Genomic DNA, 16,607 nt, shown 5'->3' on the forward strand with positions numbered 1-16,607 from the left:
CTTTGGAGAAGACAGCTGTCTGAATTTCTGCACAGAACCAATCCATTCAGAAAAGGTGATTATCACAAACACCTCTGCACTGAATCATCCAAAACTGATGCATTCAAGTTAACTCCCAAAAGAAATGTGTCCTTTTTCAACATAACATTGTCAATCTTTGGGAGCCAACTCTTCATAAAGCTTATTGGTTAGCATGTAAGGAGCCTTACTCGTAAGGATAAGTATAAGTTAACGTGTAGACCGCTGCAAGCCAATATCAGCTCATGGAAGTCAAGAATGTTCATTCTTGAACTCCAACGTTGAACAATGACTCCCTCAATCCACATGAATATTTGACCAAAAAAAAAGAGAAAAATCTCAAAAGTATTAGTTCACAGGAGACACAATGACAGTCTGCACCAGAGATTTTAACAAAACAGAATACTTACAAAAGGAAGAAAACACGAAGGAAAGCTTGGACCAGCATGATTACCTCTTACATTAATTTGTTTTGAATATTTCCAAGCTTCAATGAGAGCTGCTGTGACAGGAAGAGGGAGTCAGAAGGAGATACCCGTAGATACTGAAGACAAAAATGAAGAAGAGGAGGAGGACAGCAGCCAACATGATGCTGTTAAAGTGCCAGCTAGGGCAGAAGCATCAGGTGAGCATAACAGCAAACACAGAGAGATGCTGTTTGATACAACATGAACCAATGCATTGTTCAATTATTTGTGGTAAGGTTTGCAGAGCATCACCTTGGATACAGTATTATTTATTAATCATTTTAAGAAAGTGTATACTTCTGTCGATATTCTGTTTTTTCAGCCAATGGTAAATATATGATTTATGAGTTGTTTTAACCTTGACCAGCTGATTAGAAAATAACCTTCATTTTTTAGATTGGTAAATACTGTTTTTTACTGGATTTTCAAAGCTGTAATGTAGTACCCTTAATGACTTTCTTTACTGCAGTTCTCCTTTGATTGATGTACACCAGCTGTGCTGCACATAAAACACAGCATCCTTCTGTCCATTAATACAATACTACACTAAGGTACACAACAAAAGACAATTCTCCTAAGTGAACACATACCTCCTAATATCAGAAACCCGTTCAGAATTCACTATCTGTTTTCACAGACACACACATACGGGTGAAGTGTAAGAGTACGTGTGTGAATTATCATAGTGGTTTGGACAGACCTGCTTCACACCTACACAGCCGCTAATAAGACAGATCCATCAGAACATAGTGAGGAAAAATATAACCTGGTCCCTCGTTGTGCAGGATAGAGAGAGGAAAGAAAGGTGGAGCAAAAGAAAGAGTGCTGAGTATGAGTGGGGAAAAAGAGGGAAGGAGGGATAGAAAAGCACAAGGGAGCGAGAGAGATAGGAGGAGTGATGCAGAGAGGAGACAAGAGCCAAGAGTCACACCAGTGAGATGGAGTGACGAGGAAGTTCCGTGACCAACTACTGCAGACGCCAAAGACCTGGTGACACAAGGAGGTGTGGATCTGAGGTCAGTGTCAGACAAGCGAGGCTGACAGAAATGGCTGCCCACGTAAGAGAAATAGTCTTCACTTTGCTTTCAATGCTAAAAATAAATGAAAAGAAAAACTCATGCCAGCATTGCTTCTCTAGCAGCAGGCTACATAAGAATCTGCCACAAAATTCACAACACAGTTCTAACTTACTGGGTTATATATTTAGCTCTTAAGTTGACATTTATTGCCTCGCAAGTGCAATTCATATCAAGATGAAAAGACTGGATTTAGAGGTGCAATGTGCAGGATTTTTTTAACATTAATACAACATACAGACACCTGCCTGCTAAATAACAATACAGTGGAGTAAAGGCGCTTTCAGCAGAGGATGAACCGACACTCCCTCTGTGTGTGTTATAATCTGAGCTTCTAGGTTCTGTGTTTTGGCAGAAGGTCCAGTGTGCATGTTTAGTGCATGTGAGGCCCTTCCTTTACTCTTAAAATCAGACCAAGAGTGACCACCCACACCACTCTGTAAAAGCGAATGTACAGCTCACCGTTTAGCTGACGCATGAAAAGAAAATGTGTAGAATTTATTTAAATGACTTGTGTGCACTTGTTTTAAATCAACTTAGAATGCAGCACTTTCAACTTAACTCAGAGTCTTTGATTTTGTTTTCCAGTCCTCTGCCACTCGTCCTTCACTCATGTCTGTTCAGCTCCACTTTTTGTGTGTCTGTTTCCACACGGCTTCAGTACAACCCAACAGGCCGTGGAAACAGACATACGCAGAGTGGAACAGGCACGAGCACAGAAAAGCAGAGATAGGTGAAGTAAAGATAATGTTACTCAAGTTGACAGCATCGTGCAATGGCCATTTAATATATGTTAAAATGCTAGTGTGAGCTAATGGTTGGCGACTGGATTATTTGGTTAGCTTTCATGTACAGAACCTCTCTTGTTGCAGGAAGAGGGGAGGTGTGGTTAGCCTGTCTGCTTGTTGTTACCAAATGACTCTAAAAGATTGCACACAAAACAGTTTACAGATCTGGCCTGAATTAACTGACATTAATGGATAAATTAAAAATTATACAGATGAAAAAAACAAGAAGATGTGTAGGTATAAAGCAAAGGGGAGAAAAGGAAGCGAAAGTTGATTTTAAAAATGTGAAAAAAATATTAAATAAAAGCCAGAAAAGGAGCTCTGAGAAAGAAAGACAGCATCAAACTACCACAGTTCAGAGAACAGAGCTATGACAGTAAATATGAGCAAAAGGGAAGGTAAGGAAAGCAAAATGAAATAAAAAGTGATTGGGCAGGATGGATAGAAATAGAGAGGGCAGGAAATGGAAACCAATGAGATGGTGACAGAAAGAGAAAATAGGTTGCTGGAAATTGTGCCTGTGCAGTGAAACTTCATTACATTTTAATGTGTTCCCTCATTAGATTAGCAGCATCAGAAGCTCTATTCATTGTTCTTCACTGAATTAGCGACTGGATTTGGCTCGAACGTGTTGAGGAAAAATTAAACCATGACAGCTGACGGTACTTTTCAGTGCACCTGAATGCATTTTGAAAAATTACAACAAAATGCAACCCCTAGGCAAACACCCTTGATAGATTTGTCCTTTAAAATGTTCACCAAATGAACGGGGGGAGACCTTGAAGGGTCTCCTTAGAAAAAGTTGTGCTAAATGTAAATCCTAAATGCTATAAAACTTTATGACTAAAGTTCATAAAAATTAATCATTAAGTCTAATCACACAAAGAAGACATTTCTAGTTTTATTCTGTCGCTGTTTGCCACAGGTGTTCTCACTGCACAGCACAGGTGTTGCATTTTCAGAAAACTTGTTAGTCTGCACCCTTTCGTTAAAACACTTTCTGAACATGGTACATTGTAGATTTTAATTCAAGGTAATAAAAGCAACAAGAGGATAGCCTTTGACAACGACAAGTAAAAAACATACTAGAGTCAGACCAGAGCTAATTTAGGCACGAAAAATCTTAAAACCCAACAGTCATTAATGCATCTCGATGGGTATCAAGTGGTGAGAAACTGTAGCAGTAGGTGGACTGTCGTCCATGCAATTGCACATTTTCTTTCTGCAATTAATAAAACATATCGACACATCAGCAACATTTTTAAAATGTGTTTATGTTTGCAATAGTTTCTAATAGCTGAATTGGACTTGAACAAATGGTGTAGTGCAAAACCATAGCCAAAAATAATGACGATTTTATGCCACATAGCTGTGGGAACGCAATGTGATTGGTCAAGGCTCATTTATTAAAGCTAAAGGGATTTAATAAATCTAAAGAGAATTCACTGTATTCAGTCCTTTGAATGACAACTTCTAAAAAGAGTTTTGTAGACAGTCAAATTTGAAAATAATGTCCTTTAACTGTTAGCAGAAGTTCTGGGTGGAGAGAAGGACTCAGCCTTTAGTGTCAAACTCAGAGGTTGACAGCACTGATCCCAGGTCTCTCAGCTCCAGCTGAAGGCCTGTCCTCTGTGGTCTCCACCTCTGGAGACATGGGGTTTGAAATCGAGACAGAGGTGAAAGCTGAAGTTGAAGCAGAGAATCACTGTAGCCCTTTATCATCTAATACTCGTAAAGCACTTGCACATGTTTTTATTCTGGTTGATGAGGCTTGTTTTCAGGTTTGAGTTCACCAACCTCCAACCACGCACAAACCATGAAGTCACAAGTTGTGCCCACACAGGTCTAATTAGAAAAAAAATATGTTTATTTAGTCTCACTGGCATCAATATCCATAGCGCCTGAGAGCAAATTAAAATACCACAGCAAGATGAGTCAGCTACACAAAGCTTTCATCACAAACCCAGAGACACTAATTAAAACAATTACAGATTCTACTTAAGTATCAAGAAGCAAAACTTGGCACTGTGGTAAATAGTATCCAATGCAGTGTTTAGCAGGAGCATAAGGGGTATGTGGTCTTTAAATTCTTACTTATGACTGACCTTGTGAATGTGTCTTACCTGTAATTAGATCAAAATAGTCAGTATTTAACACTGATCTGTGTCAGCTTCATTCCCCACTCTGAGGACATGCATTAAAGTATCGATGTTTGAGCACTTGTGACACATATATTGTCTCTTTTTGGAAGTTGATTAATTTAGGAGGTCTGGAGGTCCACTCATTCCGAATGTTATCAGCCCATTAAATGGTCATTAAAATCACATATTCTCATACATATGGGCCAGTAGGGATCTCCTCCACCTTCTAGTAGGCTCAGTAGGTCATTATCATCCCATTTAATGGACCTCCACTATCACCTCATTTGTTGGCGGACGAGCCGTGATTTTCCACGTACAAAGAAGAACAGAAGTCACCATTTAGAGCAGGGATGTGAAACTCATTTCACAAAGGGCCGGTGTGGCTGCAGGTTTTTGTTCCAACTAAGCAGCATCACACCAGACCTGACTCATTTAATCAACCAATCTCAGTCTCCAGACAGGTGATTGGTCAGACTGTGTGCTCTAGGCTACAGCATTTAGTTCCAACATATCTACAGCACACAGTCTGACCAATCACCTGTCTGGAGACTGAGATCGGTTGATTAAATGAGTCACATCTGGTGTGATGCTGCTTAGTTGGAACAAAAACCTGCAGCCACACCGGCCGTTTGTGGAATCAGTTTGTCATCTGTGATTTAGAGGCTGAGGTTCTTTTTAATATAAGTGTTCAGACTTTCACTTGGGAGACATGAGCTGGGATTCTTTTTTGTACCATAATCATATTATTATTTGTTGACTTGAATTGTATTTTTACCTAAATGTTCAGTCAATGTTTTTCACTTGGCGTTTACTTGCATTTTAAGATTGTATAAAATGGACACTGCAGTGTCGACTTGGAAACTAAACAGTATTCTTGCGCAGATTAAAAACAAGCTAAAAAACAGAAGTCCCAATACTGATCTTTGTGGAACACCCTTTTCACTAATACATTTTTGTCATGTCCAAGTACTATCAATTACAAACACCAAGTACTGATATGAGTATCTTTATGAATAACATTACAGTTTTAACAAAGAGATTTTGCCTAATATTGTGTTGACTCCGTTTATTTGCCAAAACAGTCCTGACCCATCGAGGTATGGACTCCACTAGACCCCTGAAGGTGTGTTGTGCCTGGCACCAAGATCTGAACAGCAGATCCTTGACGTCTTGTACTCCTGTTGCGAGGTGGGGCCTCCATGAATCAGACTTGTTTGTCCAGCAAATCCCAAAGATGTTTGATTGGATTGACATCTGGAGAATTTGGAGGCCAAGTCAACACCTCAAACTTGTTGTGCTCCTCAAACCATTCCTGAACCATTTTTGCTTTGTGGCATGGCACATTATCATGCCGAAAGACGCCACAGCCATCAGGGAATACCATTCCCATGAAAGGGTGTACATGGTCTGCAAAAATGTTTAGGTAGGTGGTACGTGACAAAGTAGCATCCACATAGATTGAGGACCCAAGGCTTCCCAACACGACATTGCCCAAAGCATAATACTGCCTCCATCGGCTTGGCAACAGTGTCAGTGTTGGTTCTGACATTCCTTTTTCTGGTGTAATATAATTAAATATTTAACTTTGCTACATGATTTCTGCAAAGCAATGGTTTCAGCATATTTTTTGAGCTTTATGCTTGTAAAATGCACTCTGCAAGCAGGAATTCAAATTTAACTTATTTCCCAAAAAGAAAAAATGGAGAACGGATGAAAGAGCTGGTTCTAGATAGCAAACTAGAGCAGTGAAACAAACACCTGGACACAAGGGAACATTGTCAAACATACCTCTACTTTGAGTTATATCCCAGCCAAACCAAACTGGTTTACAGAAAAGTGCCAGGAGTAAAATGTGCAGTTATTTTCCTCACAGGGTTGACAAGAAGTGCTCCAGGTAAAGCACAACATATACAAACACATTACTTGAGCATTCATCTTTATAAGTGCAGTACAGGTGAACTTCTCCGCAAACTGGAGAATATGTTGATCCTCAATTACAAACTGGGGCACACGAAAGAATAGAGCTGTCCAATCCCCTGTAACTGACACCTCATAGATTTCCTCCTCTGTGGTGAAAGTCTGGTGTCAGGTTTAGTCACTGGCAGGGAATCTTTGCTCAAACAAAGCCCTGAGAGTGCAATACAAACTGTCTCCTAAAGAGCTGCGAGTAAGCACTCTGGCTTGTTTATTCCAGGGAGACCTCCTTTCACCAGGTCTTTTTAAGTGATCTAGTATCAGTGATAGTCAAACAAAGGTAAACATTAGCGCCATGAGAGCTGTTAACTGATACTTGTCTGTTACACTGTGATATTTGAGTATTTAAAGCTGATATTTTCATGAAAATATTTTTTTAACTGCAATATCATGATGAACTTATTTGAAAGACATAAAACACAAGTTGTACTTTGCACTCTTAAGGAACGCAGACTGAATTCTAGCATCTAGCAGAACTACCACAGAAACAATGTTCAAATTTGGGGAAATGAGTGCAAATCCTTTCTTGTCATGGGATGGATGGAAAGATCAATACTACTCTCACATGGATGCAAAATGTGACGCTACAGCTAGCAGTTGATGAGCTCAGCCTTGCATAAATTGGAACCAACACCTTCTATCATCAGTGTTTATGAAAATCTAAACTAACGAACTCCTGCATCAAATTTTAAAGGACAGATACGTGCGTGGTGCAACCCGGTCTCACGAGGATTCGTTAAACTGTCACGTAAATTTTTGTTTCGGTTTCGTGCGCACCAACACGATTTTGTCATGTTTTTCGTGCCGCTCACAACGAAATGTTTTTCGTGTTGCTCACAACGAAACCCGCTGTGGTAATCACATCTGAAAGTGGTTTATACCGGCGGATTCATGACAATCTAAGCTGTCCATCGGTGTATACTGTTTGTGTAATCGCGTTTGCAGCCGTCGGACATTCTTATAATCGCGTTTGCAGCCTTCGGACATTCTTTAAATTCCTATGCAAATTGGTAAGTGTACCACCGGGTTATGGTTAGGGTTATGGTTAGGGACGATGTAATGCTAAATATAGCGTTGGATTCGCAACGCTTTTACATTAAAAATATAATATACCCATTCGTTTGAAATACGTTCTGAGTGGCACGAAAAGTCCGCCGTTTAAAATACATTGGTGTGCATTTCGTTGTGAGCGGCACAAGAAACATGACAAAATCGTGTTGGTGCGCACGAAACCGAAACAAAAATTTACGTGACAGTTTCACGAATCCTCGTGAGATCGGGCTGCGTGGTACCAATCTTCTCGTTCAATTTTTATAAAGAAACTGGAAAAAAACAAACACATACAACTAAAAGTACATTCAGCTGCACTTGCCAAATCTACTTGTCCAAACAGGAAGAGACAGCAATATTTTACTCATTCAGCATCACCAGACAGAGACAACCAAACAGCATTGCATGTCTTTGACAAATCCAACATTTTCTCCTTTTATTTCGTTGTTAAAGAAGCCGCTCTGGTGAAATAAAAGGAGCGTATCTTGCCTTAAAACAAAGCTGAATTTTTCATAATATCCACCATCTACCCATTTAAAAAAGTATAACTTGAGAAAAAATATCTAAAGGATAACTTTAAGGCCTGACTGAGATGTTATCAAAGTCAAGAAGGTCAGCCAAGTATAAAGAATAGAGTATGACAAACAATAAGACACTCGCAAACAAAAGATCAGAGGAGAATTTTCTTTAAATCCTTTTAAATTTTCCCTACTTTTAGAATCATTCCATCATTCTACAGAAAGTGACCGCTAACAGCCCGGCAATCACCCCATGGACAAAAATACAAAAACATTTTGGCCAGTTTTAGTGTTGACAACACAGTATCTACAAACAGCTGGGGAAAGTAGATATAGCTCGAAGTATCTGACATTATATTAATTCTTTATTTCAACAGTTCACATTTTGTTTCTGTGGTCGAGGATGCACAATATAACAAACTGAGTCACTCACTGTTCTTGCAGAATGAAGTCCATGTTCTCTGGAGAAATCTGTCCGGTCACAGGATGGCGGAATGCCGTGGTCCTCTGGTTATGACTGAAGTGACAGAGGGAGGAGAAAGAGGAGACAAAATTAGCCACCTTGGTTGCAGTGTAAACACTGTGAAGGCATCACCGTGGATTGTCACCCCCACTGTGTTCACAAGTACAACGCACACGAGCCGATCATTCTCCAGAGGAGTAGCGAGCACAGCAGCTCTGTCCAACCTCTCCACCCTGATGGGCCTTCGTCCCTGACTTTCCCAGCCCAGTGTAGAATGTGAGGGGTGACTGCAGGACCCCTACCCACCCACTCACCCCACCCAGCCCATCCTGCACAGCCTGTGTGGGCCAAAGTGTTGGGCTCAGCACAAATGCAGGACAGTGTGGGCCTGGGCCTCCATTATAGACTCAGTTACTCAGTCACTCTAAGCCTCAGCCACAGTGTAAAAGCTTTTGACTGTGTAAACAACACAGGGTGACACGGAGGGTCACGATGTATGTGAGTGTTGTGGGTAGTGGGGGTGAAGAGAGCTGCTTTCCAATTAATCATGACCTGAAATCTTTCACAGCATACAGATAATGACTGCTGTGGCAAATTCAAGTCAGCGCTGGTCTTTGGAAGCAAATGACTAAACAGATCATTGCACTAAGTTAGTGTTTGTCTCTAATGAAGAAACGACAGTTCCTCCAAAATGACTGACAACACACATGCAAATCAAAAGAGTTAGCTTGTTAGTTGATTGATTAATTAATTAGTTAACTAATAAAAACTTAATCTGCAGCTTTTTTTGACTACTGAATAATAATTTTACATTCTTACGTTCCTGCTATTTGCTGGCTCAGCCTCACAAAGCAATCTAATAATTGTCGGATTAATCAAAGAAATGACAGTTAGTTGCAGCCCTATTTTTCAAAATTCTTTTCAGAAATGCTAGTATTTTGGAAACCTTAATACTAGCCATTTTATGAACAGACCCCGGCTGAACCAAGGTATCACTACCTTGGATTGGTTTCTATTTCCCAACAGGCTATGCATCAGCTGTTGGTGGTACTTTTATATCCATGTAAAATACATACTCTGGGATTTGGATTATTACTGGGATTAAAGAGACATCAGCTTTGGCTCTTGCAAATTGTAATCAAGCAACAGCCTTAGTCATTCCCCACAAATGTTTAAATGTTCAACTTGGCAGCAGAAATAAACATGTTTACAGTCAGATACAAGAAAAAAAAAACTTTTCTCTCGTGCTATTTATAATTGTGTAGAGGATACATTTTCATATAACATACATGTTTAAATTGCATTAGGGCTTAAATTTATGCAGGATTAAGAGTGTGGCTGCTTTTTGTGATAGTGTATGTATCATCATAAGATGTTAGCATGATCCACCCCAGCTCCACTCACAGTCGTTTTTGTATTGCACTGCTGCTTTTGTATCACTGCTAACATGCCGACAGCCACCTCCACCACACTGAGCTACAAAAGCAGTTTTCAGAAAACCTATAGGCGACACCATCAGTTCATGTAAAAACAGCTTCAGTGCAGAATCCAGTTTGCCACAGAATCAACAAGAAAATCACTCAGAGAGCACAGTACTCCGCTAAGGCTGCTCAGTCGTATCATTTCCAACAGATAAGTCCACAGCGGTGGGTTTGGAGTAGCATCGCAATCATGTGATCATCAGCAGGCAGCTGACGTAACATTCACTTGCTGTCATAGTTACAGTGACATCGTGCTGCTATCTCGTAATGATACAGAACGCTTAAACAAATCCATGGATCCAGACTATAAGCCGCATCACTGCCACAGTCTAATCAGATGGTCCTTGTGTGATTTCTGACTTTCCCTGAAAACTTCATCCAAATCTGTTATTCCGTTTTTGAGTAATGTTGCGCACAGACGGAGTGACAGACAAACAGACAGAAGGACAAATGTACATAGATCGTCACATAACTCCGCCAAAGGAACGTGGCGGAGTAACAATGGCACAAAACACCAAACTCAGAGAAGAGTTCTTGCCCTTTAAGTGCTTCAGTACAGCTGCTTAGTAGTCACCAACAGAAGCATAAACGTGATGAGAAACACCACGCGCACTCAGCAAACCAAGCCCATGTGTGTAAAGCTTCAGCTCCCTTTCTGCACTCCAAATACAATTTGTAGTAACACAGTTTTCCATTCACTAGCAGCTCACAGTACTCCTGCTGTACGGAATCCTGCTTGATGTAGCAGAAGATCAAATCCTACAGGAGTACGTGGTTTCCCAGGAGACCCGGTGACATGGCAGCAGCAGGCTCAAAAACAGGGACTCAATGCCATTATTAGCTCACAGCACGAGACCTACACACAAATCGTCACATGAAACTAGTCACGTCTGAATGCACTGCAGACACCTTCTCCTCAGTGTGCTTGAGTGCTCTATCATGTTGGGTGAATTGCTACCACCACAGCTGCCAGTTTGACTACTGCTAAGAAAACAAGAGAAACACTAACAGAAGAAGTAGAAAAACATAAAAATCAATTATCAATTGTCGTCACTGCTTGACATTATTTAGTTTTCTTGTGAGGCTACATTTCAGTGCCAGTAAAAGCCCAGGTGGAGCTGACATAGACATGGATTTAGGTCCCATTAGTTTTTAGATCACCATATACCAAGGCATGTTTTTGTAAGGGAAACTAAACTCTTTTAAATTTAAAAACTCTTGACAAAATGGCTTCAGTTGTGGGGAGAATAAAAACGTCTTTTTTACAGGCGGCATCTAGAGGACAAAGGAGAAGCTACAACTTCCGACATCCAGTCTTTGTGGTGTCGGGCAGAATCTTAACTGTAAAGACGAAAAGAAGACTGATCGGAAAAACAGCCGCAATATTGGCCATATTTTGTCACCCCCCCCCCCCCCCCCCCAACCCACACCCACACCCACGCACACACACACACACACACACACACACACACACACACACACACACACACACACACACACAAAAAAAAGGGCTTTTGCAGGGAAAACATGATGGCTTACTTTACAATCATGCTTGCAAAGAACTATTTCTCTCTGTTAGTGCTGGTGTTGTTTCAGAGATAGCAAGGAAAGCACTTGTTTTGTTTTTAAAACGTAGGCATTTTTAGCAAAACCAAAATCCATCCACCCATCCATCCATTATCTGTACATCGCTTAATCCTCATTTTGGGGGTTGGAGTCCATCCCAGCTGACTTAGGGTGAAGGCAGGAGACACCTTGGACAGGACAGTCTGTCACAGGGCTACATACACAGACTAACAATTGCACTTGCATTCACACCTACAGACAATTCAGAGTTACCAATTAATCTCAGCCTGTTTTTTATGGAGTTAGAACAGTCTCATAATTCACAAATGCACACAGAAGAATTCACACATGTGAACTGGGGTTCACAAATGTAAACTGCAATCCACAAATAAATTAAGAAAGTTCACAAATGTATTTCTGCATTCACAAACTGCTTTTGTGTGTGAATCTTTTTTGAGACTGCTCTGCCGTCAGCTCGATCCACAAATGCATTTTTTTCAACACGGAAGTTTCTGTAACCAATCAGATGTCTCCCTCCTTTCAGCCAATCACAAAAACTCACCCCACGTGGGGGTGGGTGTACTGTTCAGCCAATCATATGAACGCGTCCGCACAGCGTTATACTTGACCGTGTCATTGGGCTGAAGAGTGAAGTTTCAGATGTGATTACCACAGCGGATAATATAAACACATTTGTCCGACAAACAACAAATATTCATCCATCCGTTCTCTATACACGGCTTCAACGAACACAGCGCGACTCACATTTCCGGGTTCATTATTACACACACAAAAAAAGATTCCACAAAAAACGGCCATAATCCAACCTTGGACATCCAGATGACACAAGCCAGTAAACTATTTGGTCCAAAACATGTCTTGAAGTCGGTATATAATCCACGAATCGGTCGTTTTAAAGGAAATGCACCTCGCGATGCGCGTCCAATATTCCCTGTATTTCTCGTCATATTTTTTTTATTTGTACAGAGAAAGGATGGATGGATATTCATTGTTTGTCGGACAAGTGTGTTTATATTACCCGCTGTGGTAATCACATCTGAAAGTGGTTTATACCGGCGGATTCATGAGAATCTAAGCTTTCCATCGGCGTATAATGTTTATATATTCGCGTTTGCAGTCTTCGGACATTCTTTAAATTCCTATGCAAATTAGTAAGTGTACCGCCGGCGGTACACTGAAGTTTAACGGGTTAAAAATGCTCGAGTTTGCGCTGCAAACTCCCAGCGCAAACTATATACTCCCAGTCCCGCTTGACTTCTCGCTCAGCTTTTGCCTCCAGCATAAGCCCCGGCCACAAAAAACGTCACAATGTTTGTAAACAAATAAAGGGTCTATTGTCCCCATCAGATGGTCTCTCCGACGGGCAGCTTCACTCTTCAGCCCAATGACACGGTCAAGTATAACGCTGTGCGGACGCGTTCATATGATTGGCTGAACAGTACACCCACCCCCACGTGGGGTGAGTTTTTGTGATTGGCTGAAAGGAGGGAGACATCTGATTGGCTACAGAAACTTCCGTGTTGAAAAAAATGCATTTGTGGATCGAGCTGACGGCAGAGCAGTCTCAAAAAAGATTCACACACAAAAGCAGTTTGTGAATGCAGAAATACATTTGTGAACTTTCTTAATTTGTTTGTGGATTGCAGTTTACATTTGTGAACCCCAGTTCACATGTGTGAATTCTTCTGTGTGCATTTGTGGATTGCAGTTTACATTTGTGAATTCTTCTGTGTGCATTTGTGAATTATGAGACTGTTCTAACTCCATAGTTTTTGGACTGTGGGAGGAAGCCGGAGTACATGGAGAAAACCAACGCATGCACAGGGAGAACAAGCAAACTCCACAGAGAAAGACCTCAGGAAGGCTGGGACGCAAATTGGGGCTTTTCTAGCTGTAAGGCGAAAGTGTTAACCACTAATCCACTGTGCAACCCCAAAACTGACACGTATTGAAATAATTCAATATCTTTCCCAACCCTAACTGGCTGTATTGAGCCTCGTTAGAGTTTGAGAGGATTTCTGCTGTTTCTCCTACTGCCGGCTGTATAACTTTCAGCATTCTCAGCTGCTGCAGTCTGTGTGTTGGATTGTTAGCTGCAAAGCGAAAAAAGAACATCAGAAGCATAATGCAATGAATTTGTAGGTTTCAAAAGCCCCAGTGAATCACCTGCAGTGGCCTACAGGGAACTGCGGTCACATTTACTCATGCATGTTTGAAAGCTGGCCATATAAAATCTCTACAGAGTGAAATGCAAAATAGGGTGTTGAAGAGCCTTTGCTCCTAATCCTCAGAGGAGGAAAGCAGCACACTAGTGGAGATGGCGTTAGTCATGCTGCCAGAGGAGTGTATCTTAGAGGACAAAAACACCCAGTAGTCTAGATACGACCATCTCTCAGGGGGATGTGCTCATTGTTTCACTCTAACACGGAGCCCTGCAACCCAGTCAGAGGGGCAATAAGAATTAACAACAGTCTGAACAGGACGGAATTATAATCGATCAGTTGTGGCATGAAAAGAGAAACAGATCGTCCTGACGGGCCTCTAAGGCATGAGTTATGACTGAGACACTCTCTTGGCAGAGCTGCAACAAATTCGACAGCAGATACTAAGTGGCAGCCGCAGTGTGTCAGCGCTGTTTTTACCGATAGACTCAGGTGATGCAATGTGTGTAGCACTGTGATTGAACATCTGCAGCCTGTTCAATGTAAAAACACACTTTATACTGAACGCCCCACTGTTGTTTACCAAAAAGTTGTTGCATCTTACAATACCAAAACTCAGTTATATTGGCAAAATGATGAAGTTGTTTGAATAGGGGCTTGGTTAATACTATGCTAACAAGATAAATAAGTTACTTGCATCATTGCACTGATGCTTTTCAGTATTCTGTAAAAGCAGTGTATTTCAGCAACACATTTAGTTGACTAACAATTCAACGTATATACATTAACCCTTTACACTTCAGTGCGTCGTAGGTGTACCGCCGGTGGTACACCTACTAATTTGCATAGGAATTTCAAGAATGTCCGACGGCTGCAAACACAATTATACAAACACAATACGCCGATGGAAAGCTTAGATTCTCATGAATCCGCCGGTATAAACCACTTTCAGATGGGATTACCACAGCGGGTGAGAAAAACACATTTGTCCGACAAAAACAAATATTCATCCATCCGTTCTCTATACACGGCTTCAACGCACACAGCGCGACTCACATTTCCGGGTTCATTATTACACACAGAAAAAAAGATTCCACAAAAAACAAGATTCCACAAAAAACGGCCATAATCCAACCTTTTACATCCAGACAACACAAGCCAGTAAACTATTTTGTCCAAAACATGTCCTGAAGTCGGTATAAAATCCACGAATCGGTCGTTTTCAAGGAAATGCACCTCGCGATGTGCGTCCAATATTCCCTGTAAAAATAGAATATTAGCGATTTTTTGTGCTGAAAACGGCTGGAATTGACTGAAGCTTAAAGGGTTAAGTAAAGCTTGCCCAAACACCTATGTCTCAATAAATATCGTCCATCAATTCACCACACATTGTTTTGAAGAATATCATTGTGCAGTGATGACAGTCATAAGAACATCTCATTCACACACAAGTGTGAGAACTAATAGATGCATGCAGAATTCTTGATGCTCTTATGAAATGAAATGAAATGAAATGAAATGTGTTAAACCTATTAGATCTCTCCCTCTTTGCCAAACCATTAAAGTATAAAGAGGTATTCATGAATGCAGAGGCCGCTGTCACCTCAAACCCTCTCAGTGAGCCCAGCAGTAAATTCGGATATCGATCGCGCACATTCAAACAAAGCCTTGTTTATTTCAGAACTGATATGTGAAGCACTTCTCCTGGGAAACTGATATCCATGTCAGATTGCTCACGGAATATGAATGGGAACAGAGTGTAAGTGTCCTGAGAGGCTGTTTATCAGCGGCTGTGATTTCATTCTGCAGCGAGGTTCAAAATAGTACAAGACATAATAGATGTGATAGTGTCATTTCAGAAGAATGTAGCCGACAATGACCTGGGCTGCAAAAGAAGAATGTTGAAACCGGTGCTAAAAGCTTTATACGGCGCTCTTGAACAATGCACATTAAGACTGGAAAATAAAGACCTGCACACAGTGTACTAGTGTATTTTTCTGATTCACTCAGTAGCACTGGACTACTTAAAAAGACAATAAATGGTAATATAAACTGAAGTATCTCTCTCTGTTTGATGGAAGTATCATAAAATCACCCATGAATTAAAACCAAGAGTAACACTAATACACTATAAATCCATCCAGACGTAAGAAACAAATGAAACCACCCTTAAGTAGCCATCTCTCAGCGCTGATGACGAAAACCAGACAGAACAGCATTAACCCAAAAGGTTAAAGCTGAACTAACAGATATTCTCCTGAATGGGTCAAATGAACGCATATGACATGAAAGAGGTTGCTTGGACGCTAAAAGAATCATCACATGACTCTGCAGTCTCTTGCAGATATGCATTTCATTCTAGAATCTTTGAGCTCCTCGTTTTGGTTTTATGGCCTGTAAATGTACTATTTTGGTTCAGTCTCAGCACTCTCATCAACCCCATTTCCAGTCGCAGCAGACAGCTGTTGCTGGAAATACAACTCCAAATAAATGCTCAAGTATGCTGAATGTAAAAACAGGGCAACAGTGTGTTAGGCATATCAATTTCACAAGGCCTTAATATGTCAAACTGTGATTAGCAGACTGTGACTTCTCCCTCCGAGTGGCCAAAAGACTGACTACTGCAGCTCTAACGTTAGCATTTTATCACAGAAAACCACAGGATGCAGTGATGTTTGTGGATAGGTGAAAATGTGACACTGAAACACTGTTATTATGGCCACTTCTTAACAAACACATAATCTAAAAGAGCATTTCTGTTTCATTAGCTTTCTGATTGAATTTGGATTCTTGCTGTTTACATGATTGTGTCCAGAAACACACCAAACAGCAGAAAGGAAGAAGAAGCAGATTTCATTTCGCTAGGCTGTTACCTTTATCAT

At 40.8% G+C, this 16,607-nt stretch overlaps 1 protein-coding gene across 8 annotated transcripts in view; it reads right to left on the reverse strand.

The window, feature by feature from the left end:
• The window catches only part of LOC110956882 (pleckstrin homology domain-containing family A member 7-like), a 161,058-nt gene that overhangs the window by 74,176 nt on the left and 70,275 nt on the right, over positions 1–16,607 (reverse strand). For all 8 annotated transcript variants that reach the window (XM_022202627.2, XM_022202625.2, XM_022202624.2 and 5 more), the window contains one exon: positions 8,466–8,549. In XM_022202627.2, coding sequence (XP_022058319.1) covers positions 8,466–8,549 — 84 coding nt within the window. The remainder of the gene's footprint in view (positions 1–8,465; positions 8,550–16,607) is intronic.

The sequence above is a fragment of the Acanthochromis polyacanthus genome, chromosome 8, assembly GCF_021347895.1.
Source record: "Acanthochromis polyacanthus isolate Apoly-LR-REF ecotype Palm Island chromosome 8, KAUST_Apoly_ChrSc, whole genome shotgun sequence".
NCBI classification, from domain to species: Eukaryota; Metazoa; Chordata; class Actinopteri; family Pomacentridae; genus Acanthochromis; species Acanthochromis polyacanthus.